A 14,950-nucleotide genomic window follows, 5' to 3' on the forward strand; every position below is an offset into this window, starting at 1 on the left:
TAATTATTTTCGGTTTTCATTTAATATGAAAAATTAAAACAGTCTTGGGAAAATTTTAAAAGTTAAAGAGAGCACTTGCATATGAAATCAAGGGAAGCTGGTTCGTATCTTGGTGGGGCTAATATTTTTACTTTTAGATTAAATGAATTTTTCCTGATGTTCAAAATTTTCCACTTTTTTAAAAAATATCCTATCTCTTTCTCCACTATTAAAATAAATAGTGGAGAAATATCCCTGATAAAACCATCCGACTCAAAGCATGCGCGTTACGACAGAGACAACTTTTTTAATTTTTTTTAATATTAAATTAAACTGACCAATTATTTATATTAGCTGACCAATTATCAGCGAATGCTTCCCGATCGCGCATAGGTGGAGTTTTTTATTTTTTCTGCGAATGAGGTGCTAAACTTATTAATTGACCTTGAAAAACTTTAATCTTTAATAAAAAATTTTCTGATGCTGACCAATTAATGAGACCAACTGACCTTTTATGACCAATTTCTGACCTTTCAGATGGTATAATTGGTCAATCGAAATTCCGCACATGAGGTGCTAAGATCGCGGAGCTAATTCGAGACATTTTTTATTTTAATATTTGGTAATAGGAGGACATGATATAAAATACAAATATTTTACTATATTTAAAATATTACATTATAAATAACGATATATTTTAATTAACTTAACCCATTTATTCATTTTTAGGCACAAAAAATAACTCGTATTGACAATGAAACTTTTTTCCTCAATTAGAGAAAAACTGCAAAATTTTCACTCTCATCTTCGCAATCCGAATTATTACGCGCATCCGAATCATCGTACAAATTTACGTAATTTGGTTTTATTTTCAGGTTTCATTTAAAACTAAAAATCATTCAAGTTAGTCTGTAGTCGTTAATAACATTTATGAATTAAAGTAAAATTATTTATGATAGATTTGAAAACTTATTAATCAACTTCGATTTTTTTTTATGTAAAACGTATTAGTATGTAAAACACATGTAGTATGTAAAACACATTCTGAAAAATCTCACGTGAGATTGGGGGGCGGGGGAGGGGGTTGACTAAAACCTCACGACATCTCACCAAGGGGAGAGGGAGGGACAGAAAATTTAAAAAAACACCTCACGTAATTTATGGACGCCCCCTTATCAATAAAATATATCTGTAAAAAATGAAATTTGTTTTGTATAATTGACGAATAGAACGATACAGAGCCGCATATTTAAGTTTCAAATAGAGCATATAAATACCTTGATCCAACCCTGACATAAATTAAAGGCCAAGTAAAATAATAAATAAGCCAAAACGATTAAACATTCTAAATTGATAAACTAAAATAAAGGCGGTAAAATTTAAAATAACAGGTAAGTAAACTAACGGTATTTTATTTCTTACTTAAGAATGTATGCAGGTAAAGTCAAATATCACCTACTTATTCCGGCATAAATATAATTTGTATATATTATAATGACGTATTCATCTTGATATTATTATTATAAACATGAAATTTTAAAAATTTTAATTATATAGACAGTAAATTTACCAATTAGTTGTTTTAGAAATTTTGTCCATAATTAGAGTTAAGAATTTCTTAAGATAAAATTTATGTAAAATGAAAGAAAAACAACGTAATTCAAGTGAAAAAACAGTGAGTGATTTTAAAAATTCAAAGAGAAAAAATTTTTTCAAATAATTAAACATTTTTGGTAATATCGTTAATATTATGAAAGCTTCTAGACACGAATTTTTCTGCGGTAATAGACTAATTAACCCTTTCATGATTTTATAAAAGTTTTTTTCTGATTTGTTAATAATTTCACATCTGTGCCTTAATTCATGATTTAATTCTGTAGCACATAAGACTTAAAATTGATAACAAAATATGATGAAAATTCGAAATATGTGGTTGGAATGAGATATTTATGAACGGTCTCTCAACAATAACGCCGGCTAATAGCTTAAAATCTAACTTTCTGGTTCGGAAATAATTTCAATAAAAATTCATACAAAAAAAAGTATAAAGTACTTTTAAATAATACGGTAGTTGTCTGATGTAAAATTTTCCATATTACGCATAAAAAATATAAAACTAGACTTGATATCATCACAAAATTTGAAAGTGAAATTAAAATTGATTAAAAACGAAGAAGTTATAAGCATTCAAAGATTGTTTCCCATCTCCTTTTAGCAAAACAAAGTTTTATATGTAGGTAATCTCTATGGAAATATCGGGCAATGATGTCACTAAACTATATCTTCCTTTCTGTTTAATTAGGAATTTTAAACGTTCATATTTTGCGTATATCTAAAAAACTCGTCCCAAAATTTTTTGCATTAGAATAGAAGAAATCTCAATAAATATAAAATAAAAGTTTATGGAATTAGATTCATTTTTGATTATTTTGGTTTTTATTTTAGGAAAGTTCGTTAAAATCAACAACAAACCGAATTGAAAAATGTTGCCAAAACAATAATAATACAAGTATTCTGTTGGTTCTAGCTGTTTGCGTTGGATTAACAGCAATTAATATTTACGAAATACGCCGTATTGATACAAATCGACAAGTAATAGTACAAGAATCAGCTCCAAAGATTACTCAACCAACTTGTCCATCCAACGATATCGAAAACAATCGACCAATATACTGGGTTTACGGACGAAATGTAGATAGTGGATATTTGAAACATGTATTTTTAGTTTTGGAACGACTTGGTTACCAACGTGGAACGAATAATTCAAATTGGGATTTATTATGGGCCCATGATTATCCATTTCGTACTTTATATTCACAGTTAAATAATTTAAAATCACATCAAAAAGTTAATCATTTTCCTGGATGTGGTTATATTACCAATAAAGTTGATTTATCAACGAGTGGTGTGAAAAATATGCCATTAGCTTTTAAATTACCACAGGATAAAGAAAAATTGCTGGATTATGTGAACGAAAATCCAGATAAATTATTTGTACAAAAAAGTAATGCTCATCGAGGTATTAAAATTGAACCAATCAAAACATTGGATTTGAATTCAAATGAAACTTTCATTCAGGAGTATGTGGATAAACCATTTTTGGTAGATGGATATAAATTTGATATTGGTGTTTATACAATTATAACGTCTATAAAACCATTACGGCTTTACATTTATTACGGAGATGTTTTGTTTAGGTAAGTTTTATGCTCGGCCCAAAAATATTAAGAATTACCTATTATCAAATAAAAGCGAAATTTCTTTCAATCATAAAAGTGAAACGTGTAAACTTTACCGTAGCCGCAGCGACACTAAATAGAATAGCTAATACGTTCGTAAAATTGAGAAAAGGTGTATGCAATTCATCAATAAACACCCGAGCGTTCTTCTCACACGTGCAATCTACACCGTAGCCGCAGCGACACAATAAAATAGTTAATACGCTCAAAAATAGTTTATCAAAGACCGCAGCTACTGTGAGCGGCAAATATTGCGCGTATTTTGTTAACGAATTAAAGCAGGGTCTACCTAAAACAAATACCGCGGAAGATACGTTTTGCATTTTTATTAAATTCTGTCACTTTAATTGCTCTATATTCGTTCAAAATTAAGTATTCCTGCTCCACAATTTGGTCGTTTTTGAATTTTAATCCACAAATTCTTCAGGCTAAACTCAGAACAAATTCTATCCTTCTTGAACACTTTGCACCACTTTTAAGCCATTTTTGATAAGCCTGATTTATTATAAAACATTTCTAACATATTTAAGCGAGCCGGGAAACGAAAATTTATTTACAGCAAAAAATTAGAGCAAGCTCTAAGTCAATAATTGATGACATCTTGTATTTAATAAACCAAATGACGTTCAAGCGATTCTCTTACTCCGGTGAAAATGGCATTTACTTTGACAGTTCAGGCTGTTTGCACAAATATGGTAGCAGGATTCATTTCAGCCCCATTTGTATTATTCAGACTCAAAATAGCACATTTCTAAATTTCTGGCCAATTGAAAAAATGTAATATTTATATGTAATTTGTTTTTTCAGATACTGCCCGGTTAAATATTATCCATTTGATCCCGAAAATTTAGATAAATATGTTGTGGGTGACGATTATTTACCAACATGGGAAGTACCTTCATTAAAAAAGCTTTATGATGAATTTGGATATTCCATGAAAGATAGTTTTGACGCATATGTTCGTATGCAAGGTAAAAATCCTAAAACTATATGGGAACAAATTAATGATTCAATTATGGAAATATGTTTGAAGAAAGAAAAGCAAATTAGTAATATTTTAGAAAGGTAAAAAAATAGCTTGATAATTTTTCTTTTCAGAGAACATGAAAGCAAAAAAAAAAATTTTAAGATTTTAGCTTTAAAATTAAAAATGTTTCTAATTTTTTCGATTCAATTTCTAGATTTAAATCAAAATCACACAATTTCTTTGAAATGGTACGATTTGATTTTGTTATTGATGAGGATTTGAATGTTTATGTTATGGAAGCAAATATGAGTCCAAATTTATCATCCGCTCATTATCCACCAAATCAATTGTTATACGAACAAGTTATATTTAATTTGATGGGTCTTGTAGGTTTAGCTAATCGTGTAAGAAAACCATCTTTAGCAACTCGGTAAGTTAAAACACTTTCCTTTTGTCAGTTTTACATATTTAAGCATAGGCCATTAAAATTGAACATAATCGTTGTTTTTTAATATTTTATAGTTTGAAAGAGGTCGGGAATTAATGAAACTTTGAGGTGTTGTTCAGGGGTGATTAAATAAAATTTTCTTAAGTTTTGGGTCTCGAGGACTCTGTGTATAAACAGGAGAGAAAAAAAGTTATTGATAAAAAATCAGAGGAAGATGAAAACTTGAGACTTCATTATCTTCCGAATTTTTTCTATTTGAAACTACCTATCGACTGTATTATACTTATAAGTAGTCTTGAGATTCTGCAGATAATTCAAATAGTTCAGGAAATTGACAAAAGAGGGTTACATGTTATTTTGAATTCAATAGCTGCGATAAAAATGGCAAAGAAATAAAATTTTTATGAATTTTCATTTATAATTTTTTGTTATAGAAATCGTCCCGAAGAAATGATGCAAACAGCCGATAAAAATTTAGTTGTTTATCCCGAAGAATGTGTGAGCAAGAAGTGTAATGAAGATTGTTTGAGCCCAAACTGTGATTTATGTTTACCATGTTTAACATCAAATCAACGTAATATTTTAGTAAATGCCTACAGAGAATATGTAAATCGGGGTGATTGTAAACGAATATTTCCTCCATCATTGGTAAACAGCTAGAATATTTTATGATATAATTTTACCGTCAAAAATTAACACTAATTTTACTCTTCTACAGAATTCGAGTGAAACTGATTTATCAACAAAATTAGCCAGTTTATCGGAAGAAAATCAATGGTTGTATAGATGGTTTTACGGTAAATGTTTATTGGATGATGCATGGTGCTAAATTATAAAAATTAAACATGAAAAATGTTTTAAGCATTTCTGGTACTTGGTGCAGTTATATGTACAGTTACCGTATAAAAAACTGAAACACCGTGTTTTAAAGATTGATTAATGCAATTTTATTGATTTCTTTATTTAAGATTATCGTTACGTCGTCGTTGGTATCGATATCTAATACAATTTATTACACTCATGTGTTTTCCTAACTTGAAAAATTCAGTTTAAAATTCTCAAATTACATACCAGCTTTTGTTTATTTAAATAAAATTGAATATAATCGTTGTTTTTTAATATTTTATAGTTTAACGTTGAAAATTTAAAAATATAAACCTTTAAAAAATCTAGGCTCGTTTTCTATCTTATTGCACCAAAAACTTTGAATGAAACAAATAGTTTTGTGTGATAACTTGTATTCCTATTACAAAATCTTCAATTTCATTTATCACTTAATAAATTTTATCATGCTGGAAGAGCAAGCGAAACTATTTGATTTCGGAAGTAAAAAATGTAATATTTCGTAAAAGGAGAACATGATACATAAAACAGTACAAAAAAAAAAAAAAGTTAATAAAAGATTGAGATGAGGCGATTTAGACCCCAACTAACTACAATAATATTGAACAAGAAAGTGAGATATACGAATAATTGTGTTGAACCAAAAGATGTTATTTATGTTTTGGGGGTTATGATGATTCAATTGAAGTTTATTTCCGGATCACAATCTGCGTACCATACATCGATTTGTTTGTGACACATTTATAGGATCGATTTTTAAATCATCGCAATATTTTATCGAATTTTGCTTGTCTCTTTCGAAAAATTTTGATAAAGACTCTTGCGCTCAACTTTTTAAACAATACTCTTCAATTTTGTACGATGATTCCCATGACATCTGGGTCGACGAGTCAAACTTTGGCGAAAATTAACTCGAAACACTGGATAGTTGCAATTTTTCGTTCTGGCAGTTTTTCCTGAGACAAGTGTAAAATTTCTTCAGTTTCAATGAGCACATATGCTAACTTGACAGAAAACCCCAGGTTATACGTCGTATATCGGCGTGTACCCTCCATTCATTGCGTGTAACGTAGACAAGAAGGAATCATCGATGTACTTAACTTTTATTAATTTCAAAAAATTTCATATATTTAACAGTATTTACTATTTAGGCATTAACACGTACTTAGCCACGTAGATCGATGGTAAGTCCAAGTCCAAAAAGAATCTATTTTTAAGTTCTAATAACTTGACTAATAATTTAATTTAAAAATATTTTTTTATTTATCTTACAAAAATGAATTCATAAAAACGCACTCATACACAAAATTATTTAATTTACGTGTCTGTTTCAACATTTTCTGAATCATCTTCCGTAGTTTCTTCAACATCTTTTTGTTTATTCTGGACGTCCTATAAAAAAACATTAATTTAAACAATATACTATTAAAATAAACAATATTTACAAGAGTTTAAACCACCAACCGTTGATTTTGAATTTGTTGATCCGGAAATAATTTCTTCTGGTACTAAAATCTCCTCTTCTTCCATTGGCCGCGGAATATTTGGTTGTTTTGATATTGATGTTTCTTCTTCATCACTATCACTGCCACGATCGTCACCTGGATGTACTGATGCATAACTTTGTGGTTCAGAATCAATTTCACATGTTCCTGGTTTTTTCCACTGTTTCGTTTTTTCCTACAATGAATACATTTGGAAAATACGTTAAAGCTTAAATCGATCAATATTTAATAGTTTAAGTAAGGGGATTGCATAAAATAGAAGAAGATTTGTAAGAAAAGGAAAAGCAAACAAGATATTGTAGTTGGGAGATATGGTTAATTCATTTATATTCTTTCTTTTTAATCAGCGTAACCATATTCGTTGAGTGTCATTGTAGGGACAATTTAATACCACTATATACTATTCTGTCAGATACAAGATGTATTCCATCCCTTCCTAATTTCAATAAGGGAGGTTAGATTAGGTGAGAGTGGCTGTCCTGGAGTGAGACACACTAAAATCATAGGATCTGTTGTGATACCGAAAAGGAGTTGATCCATTTCCGATCACTACTCCATAAGCCATGGAGTCAAAGAAAGGCTGGCTCAAGTGAGTTCAGCTCCTCGTGGTAAGAGCTGGGAAGTGACAGAGAAGATGAGACATCGTTTCTTCCACCTACTAACTGTCATCATGATACACTGTCAGGCCCAGGCGTTCAGCGAACCTGATACCTAGCCAGTGTCCTTGGAAGTAATACAAGATCTTCGGAACATCGACTTCATAATTTCCCGGAATGTCCCTGTTTCAATAAGGAAAGAAATATCCGAAATTCAGCTACCCTAAGCTATATTACTCTCGATTATTGACACTCGATAATGTATCCCTATGACTCTCATAGACTATGACAGTCGATACTGCTATACTACCTTAATATGAATTCTCGAATCTTACTAAAACTGAATACTCCATCTATGGTAATCGCTGCAAATGTCCTAACTATTAAACTCGTGGTTAAGACATTAGAGGAGTGTTTACAAATCACGGAATTAAACCAGCCCATTTTTGTACCAATACAAGGGACACATAAAATTTACTTACATAATATGACTCAATTGCTTTATATTTCTCCATATACATATTATATACATAATTAGCCATATGTGCCATGTCTTTTATAACCATAGGTGGAACATGTGGCTTCGCTAAATGATGTCGATTAGTTGGATACATTTCTCCTGGCAAAAGATGTAATTGAACAGGTTTGTCCATAAGCTATACATAAATTAAGAATTAATACAATGTTTTTCTTTATTTAAATTCCGTATCAATCACGTCGTACCTGTTTAAATGCTGGTGTCAACTCAAAACAATTCCTAAATAAATTTGCCCTAGCAAACACATATAAACCTAGACGTGCACGTGACATTGCTACAACCAATCGACGTACATCACGTAAATGCCCAACTGCTTTGGTACGTACCAATGATAGTAAAATATAATCATTTTGTTGCCCTTGATATTTATCGACAGTCGTAATCTGTAACCAAAAATTAAAGTTAACTTCCAAAATTTTTCTGTTAGGTTTATGAATTCAAAGCTTCTTTAGCTGCGTTGAGTGATTTAATTATAATAGTTTTTTATAGAAGGGGGGAAAAATTCTAGTTTGGTGTTTACAAAAAAAAATTTCATACAAAAGTTGTTTATTTTTTTTATGAAATGGCTTAATTAGGTGATTTTATGAACACCTATACACGTATCATCAATATTTCTAAGCCTAATAAACTTGGGAATAAAACTAGGATACGTTCATACATACAGTGCAACCTCGATGTAACAAATCTGAAGGGAACCAGTAAATATTCGTTATATCAAGTAATTCATTAAACTGAGGTTTGTTATATTGAGGTTAAGTTGGTCTAAAATCCGTTATAAAGAGGTAAAGAAATAATTTTATTTACCTCAACATTGCGTACTCATCTTGTTATAGGGAACAACTTCTACTAATAAATGATAACTCAATTTTATCAAATTACTGTATGTATTTTCTATTAAAAAACAATTAGGTATGTTACAAAATTTTCCCCTTAGATTACAAAATTAAATGCAGTAAAATCCATATAAGTAGGTATTCAGGAGGTTACATACATTATGTAGGTAATTAAATGTTAACTTCAAAAATTTTTTGAGTAAAAAAAGTGTCGGAACCTGTCGCGACATGAATTACATACTATGGAGCATACTAACTGTCATATATTGGTGGGACTTCATACGTTATATAATGGTTTTGAATTGATGAAATTCGTTATTTAGAGGTATTTGAATTTTTTATTATAGTTGAAAATTCGTTATAAAGAGGCTGTTCGCAAAAAATATTCGAAATGTAGAGGTATATTTTAAATTGACTCTTATGGACAATTCAAGGGGATTACGAAAAATTTGTTAAATCGAGGAATTCGTTATATTAAGGTTGCACTGTATTTAATATATACAGGGTATAAAATTTTAGCTTTCGTATGTTTATGGCTACAAAACCCACTCAAGCAGTAGCGGATTTAAGATGTGGCAAAACAGTAGTTGCCCACTGGAACGTCGAAGTAGGGCACCACAAGAGGTTTCGAAGTGCATTTACGAAGACTAAAACAAAAAGGAGGGAAAAGATAAATTTGTATAAGAGGACATCACAAGTGACACCAAGTTCATTAACGAAGACTTACAAAAAAAAACGGGGAACCGAGGTAATTAATAAAGACTTAAAAAGAACGGCCATATTTATAGATTTTATCTACTGGGCCTTTTTCCTCAAATTCACCACTGCAACCACTGCCAAGAGTGTTCAGAGGCCCAATGAAGGAAAAAGGGAAGAATGTCTAATGTGTTTTTAGAATATTTTTATTTACTCCCCTACTTTAAAGCCACAGCGAAACGTGAACGGATTTAACAAATATGTTAACAATTTTAACTTGCAAATTATGAATTATTAATCATTCATATTACAATTAATTTAAACACAGTTATTCCAAAGTTTTAAGTTTTCACTTCTATCGGTAGTCCCCATAACTGCCTACCATTTTGCTTTTATTACTTACTTTGTTTGGTTTTCCCATTAAAGGATTTTCAGCACATCGTATATTGATAACATCACGTATTAAATGTTTTTGTCCATTATATGTCGTTAAAATTGATATTTTTTCAGCCGGATATCCCAATAATCTCATATACATGAATACTGCTACACAATATTCTGCTTCAGCTAAATTCTAAAATGAAAATTTGATAAGTCAATAAATTTCAATAATGAAATTAAACTGCAAGAAAACAAAAATTATTCAAAATATGAATTACCTGGTAAAAGTATGGACTAGGTTCTGATTCACCAACACCATTGAAATCTCCAACGTCAATTAATTGGTAATCAAATAAGAAACCAGCATTGGCAATTTGATATTCAGGTGTATTTTGTACATGTGCCAAATTTCCAAGACGTTTGTATCGCCAATTATATAAATTACAAATACTAAACAAGAAATAAGATTAGAATGAAACAGAAAACAATATTAAACTACTCAGGTTCTGGCCCGTAGTCAGGGGTAGGTCAGGGCAGGATTAGACTCTCCTGAAAAATCTAGAGCCTGCCCTATAACAGGTTCCAAAATGTGGGATCCTGGTTCCGACATTTAACCCAAAATTAGTGGGATTCAAAAACAATTCCCATCAAAACCGATAAAATTTAGCTGTAATATCGAAAAATTAATTTTGCTCTATCACATCCAATTTATATTCAATTTTGTTGAACCAAGCATGTAATCCTACTAAATTTGAGTCATACTTTTAGAATTTTTGGTCAAATTAAACCTATCTTAAATAGGTTTCAAGAATGTAGGGTCCTGGTTTCGACATTTAGCGCAATGGTAAATGGTAGAGTAAAATTAACTTCAAAGATGGAAAGTTTATCCCAAAATTAGGGGAATTCAAAAAAATTCCAAACTAAACCGATAAAATTTGTACTATCACATCCAAATAATATCCAATTTAAAATAATTTATATGACATACCTTGGACGAGCTCTTCCTTGTTCGTCTAAATCAACAGTAGGAACACCTAAACGAACTAATCGCGTAAATAGTGATTGTTCCATATTTGAATATTTTTGAAACGCCATATTTTTTATAACAGGTGGTAATTGATGATGATCACCAATCATAATCCATCGTTTTAATCGATTGTATCCATCCTGAGGATTTTGTAATAATAATGGAATAAATGTTTCAATTTCTAAAATTTGTGCAGATTCTTCCATAAGTATATTATCATATTTGAATCCTTAAAAATAGAAAAAAAATAATGAATAATACCAAAGGTTTGCTCCAAAACTTGTTCGTGACTTTTTATGAGTAAAGAAAGCGAAGAATAAAACTAGTTTATCATTGGTTTTAGCATATTCTTGATAAAATACTGAAGATGTATAGATTCTTCGACGGAGGAACAATAAATTATTGAAAATTTGCTTCGATACTTACCCATATCGACTAATTCTTTTCGTTTTAACGCAGCATGCGTACATGTCATAGCAATAATTTTAGCTTCTTTCACCAAAAGATATTTTGATCGATCCAATCCAGAACGTAATAATTCAAATGCACGAAATTCTTCCAATTCGTTGAATATATGTTCAATATAACGGAAACAACTGTTGGCAATCTCCAAGTCATCTTCATAGGATACACCTTTAAATAAAGGTTTTGGAGCATCTTCGAAAAAATTATGAAATGGAAATTCTTCACTTATAGATTTTACAGCAACTGGCTAAAAAAATAGTTAAAATTCAAGTGTCTCGATTTCAATTCGAAAAACATTCTGAAAATTACCTTTCCATCAGCTGGTTTTACACAGCTTAAGAATTTTTCCCATCTGGCTAACACTTGATATAGGAAAAAGTGTCCAGCTGTTTCACATGTATATGATACATCACCAGGCACATCTAAAGCAGCTTGAAGGCGAGCAACTCGTTCGAGCAGATCTAATCGTTTAGCCAAAACATAATTTACTCGACCATATCTTTAACAAAATGCATTTTTATTTGATTAGAATGAAAAAAATGGAAAAATTTTACAATTATTAAAATTTTAAATTTTAATTATTAAAATTAAGATTATTGCCACCTTTTAAAATTTGTCATCTCGAATTTTGTAGAATTGAACGACTTGTGAAAATAATACTACAAATAATGAATCGTCATAAAATATAATATAAAGCGAATTGAATCAATATTTTAGTCATTATTTGGTAGCATTAATACAATCGCAAAAAAAAAAATGGCACACTTAAAAAAATGTTTTTTTTTTTTTTTGATAAATTTACTGTTTAGATTTATTGTTTCTTTGTAGCAATTTTGATTTGACAGGGAATAACTTAAGGGGTTATATCCAGTTAGAATTTTTAAGGATTGATTTTTTATATTTAAGTATCTTCTCTGAAAATTTCAAGTTGATCCGAAAAATATTCACGAAGATAAAGGCATAAACAAAATTTAACTTAACGTAGACGTCTTTTGAAACTTTAAACGCGTCTTTCTCGAAACAGCGTTTTCAAAGTCGGTGAGCAAGATTTCTGAAATTTATTTCGATATTTTAGACCACTTTGAATTTGGAAATTTTTTTTGGAAGCCGTCATTTTGTCAAAAATTATAGTTTTGACTATTCCTTCGATTAATACCTGTATTCATCTATCGACTAAAGAAATTTTCTGAATTTTTTCATTTTGGATAATCAAAACTAGAGATATGGTGCTCACCGCCGGATAACTTTTTTAGAGGACCTCCAGGAGATCAACTACAGGAGCAGTACCATATCAAATTTTTGAAATCGAACAACGGAACGAAATTTTACGTTTTTATATTTATGTAAAATAAATGGCCTTCCCATAAAAACCTCATAAAAAACGTGTTTTATGCTCTCTCAACTGGATGTAACCCCTTATCTAAGAAAGCTCTTAAGATGTTTAATACTAGCGAGCTTAAAGAGAAATTATCAAACTTTTGAGTATTTTTAAAGGATTTTTTCAAAGTTAATAAATAATTAATAAGAACAACTTTTTCCACAATTTGAAAGTCTCGCCACAAAGCGATAAGGGAATATATATATTCTTTAGCTTTTGTTTTTAAAAACATAAAGGTTTAAACTTTGAAAAGATTTCAGGTTTATTTCTGTAAGGTCATTATTTGAGGACAGTTTAAAGTGAAAAGTGTCTATTTTGCTTTGTCGGCGAAAAGCTCGTATAAAAATCAATATAAGCTGTTTTACAGAGAAATAAACAAGCTTTCGATTGCACGTACTCAATTTCTTAATAAGTACTTATGAAGCCCGTGCCCACTTTAATATTCATATAAAATTAATAAACAAATTTTTTTAGCGGTTTAGTTCCCTGAACATAAAATATTACGAGATGATAAAAATGTTTGAGATATTGAGTCAAAAACTAGAAATTACAAGCTTTCATTCCTGTTGATAATTCTGCAAATTTACCTGCTGAAATCTTTTTCCGTATCCAAAGCTTCTTCACCATGACCTAAACGTAATAAATGTCTTTCATCAATATCAAGAGCAACAATCTTTTCAAACAACTGATTTAAAGCTTGATTGGAATGTGTGACAATTAGGGTTCGCTGATGTGGCCAATTATGGTAAATATTCGATATAATTTGAACGGCGACGTCAGTTTTACCAGTACCAGGTGGACCCACAACAAGTGTTAAACCAGGTTGCATACCAGCACGAATAGCTTCCACTTGAGTTGGTGTAAAAGGTATCCAATTTCTAAAAATAAGGAAATAAATTGTTTTTAGTTTTATAAAAAGTTAAAGCAATAATACTCTTCAATCCTTATTGTAATTTGATTATCTAATCCGTAATCTGTAATAGATTGCTAGTTTTAATTGTTGACCGTAATCAGTTATTCCATTACACAATTCAATTATAAATTCTAATCAGTAATTAATTCTTGGAATTATTAGAGTTTTTTACTTGTGTGAAAATTTTATTAATCAAAAAAATTACAGCGCTTTTCTAGCCTTAGAAAAAATTTTTATTTCGACTTTTCGATGCAACGTTTGCAAGACCCTCTAAAAGATTTTATTTTACGAGTACAATCGAGATAGAATTGGTACCTCGGAGTGATAATTACTCTTCGGGAAAAATTCGATACTATTTGTCACGTTTTTTGTTTAAAAAACGATCACAATTGCTGCGATGTTATATTTTCGTTCTAAAAAATTCACGAATTGTTGTTTCACAATGCTGACTGTGAATTTGAAGAATTTTTTCCACAAATGGTTCAATAAAGCCAAATAGTCTTTTTAAGAATTGCCTGTCCTTACAAAGTGGCCATTCATTAATTACGTAAGCATGATTTTGACGATTTTTGACGCCCCTCTTTCCACATAAACATAACATACATAAGATTTTTCGAATCTCCTTTTCCCTTCTTATATAACATTCAATCTCGTTTTGCCCAATAATAAAACTCTGTTAGAAAAAGATCAGTTACAGTTTGACGTAAATTGAAAATTTTTATTCTTTAGTAGATAATTTAGATTTACATCATTTCTAATATTAAATTTCAACTCATAAAATCTTACTTAAGAATGGGGTTCTTCCCCCACATAAGCACATAAATAGACTTTTAAAACAACCCCCTACACCAAAATGATTACGTAATTAATGAACGGCTCCTTAAATCTTTTGCAAGCAATCATAAGGCTCTTTTTTTCGAACGCGTTACTATTATTGTTAATATAAGGTTTTGTAGATGTTAAATAGTACTACTTTTGGATTACCGAACGGAAATCTATTTTTGATTTTGGCAATTTCATCTTTTTGTTATTTGATCAGATGATTTAAATTGGTATTTATTATTTTCAAAAAACTGTGCGGTAAATCATGTTGAAATTCAACAAAAAAATACGGTTTTAGTGGTAAAACTAAACGGTATGTT

The 14,950-nt window shown here is 30.2% G+C and overlaps 2 protein-coding genes across 2 annotated transcripts in view; one reads left to right on the forward strand and one right to left on the reverse strand.

The window, feature by feature from the left end:
• The first annotated feature begins 1,544 nt into the window (after positions 1-1,544).
• Positions 1,545-5,641, forward strand: LOC123293141 (probable tubulin polyglutamylase ttll-15). The gene is made up of 6 exons (XM_044873856.1): positions 1,545-1,654; positions 2,425-3,176; positions 4,026-4,283; positions 4,400-4,615; positions 5,068-5,281; positions 5,352-5,641. Exons 1-6 carry the CDS (start codon positions 1,619-1,621, stop codon positions 5,460-5,462), a joined length of 1,587 nt encoding a protein of 528 aa, XP_044729791.1. The 5' UTR covers positions 1,545-1,618; the 3' UTR covers positions 5,463-5,641.
• Positions 5,642-6,715: 1,074 nt separating this feature from the next.
• The window catches only part of LOC123293746 (RNA helicase aquarius), a 95,707-nt gene continuing 87,472 nt past the window's right edge, over positions 6,716-14,950 (reverse strand). Inside the window, exons 12-21 of the mRNA XM_044874647.1 lie at positions 13,483-13,773; positions 11,827-12,016; positions 11,479-11,764; positions 11,014-11,281; positions 10,304-10,475; positions 10,048-10,218; positions 8,301-8,498; positions 8,060-8,233; positions 6,941-7,156; positions 6,716-6,868 (exon numbers count right to left, since the gene is read on the reverse strand). Of these exons, the coding sequence (XP_044730582.1) occupies positions 6,794-6,868; positions 6,941-7,156; positions 8,060-8,233; positions 8,301-8,498; positions 10,048-10,218; positions 10,304-10,475; positions 11,014-11,281; positions 11,479-11,764; positions 11,827-12,016; positions 13,483-13,773 (2,041 nt within the window). The 3' untranslated portion in view covers positions 6,716-6,793. The remainder of the gene's footprint in view (positions 6,869-6,940; positions 7,157-8,059; positions 8,234-8,300; positions 8,499-10,047; positions 10,219-10,303; positions 10,476-11,013; positions 11,282-11,478; positions 11,765-11,826; positions 12,017-13,482; positions 13,774-14,950) is intronic.

The sequence above is a fragment of the Chrysoperla carnea genome, chromosome 2 (assembly GCF_905475395.1).
Source record: "Chrysoperla carnea chromosome 2, inChrCarn1.1, whole genome shotgun sequence".
NCBI lineage: Eukaryota > Metazoa > Arthropoda > Insecta > Neuroptera > Chrysopidae > Chrysoperla > Chrysoperla carnea.

Coding starts and splice junctions, on each gene's coding strand:
- LOC123293141 (XM_044873856.1), top strand. CDS start 1,619: ATGAAAGAAAAACAACGTAATTCAAGTGAAAAAACA. Junction 4,616..5,067: donor AAACCATCTTTAGCAACTCG/GTAAGTTAAAAC, acceptor TTTTTGTTATAG/AAATCGTCCCGAAGAAATGA. Junction 5,282..5,351: donor GAATATTTCCTCCATCATTG/GTAAACAGCTAG, acceptor ACTCTTCTACAG/AATTCGAGTGAAACTGATTT.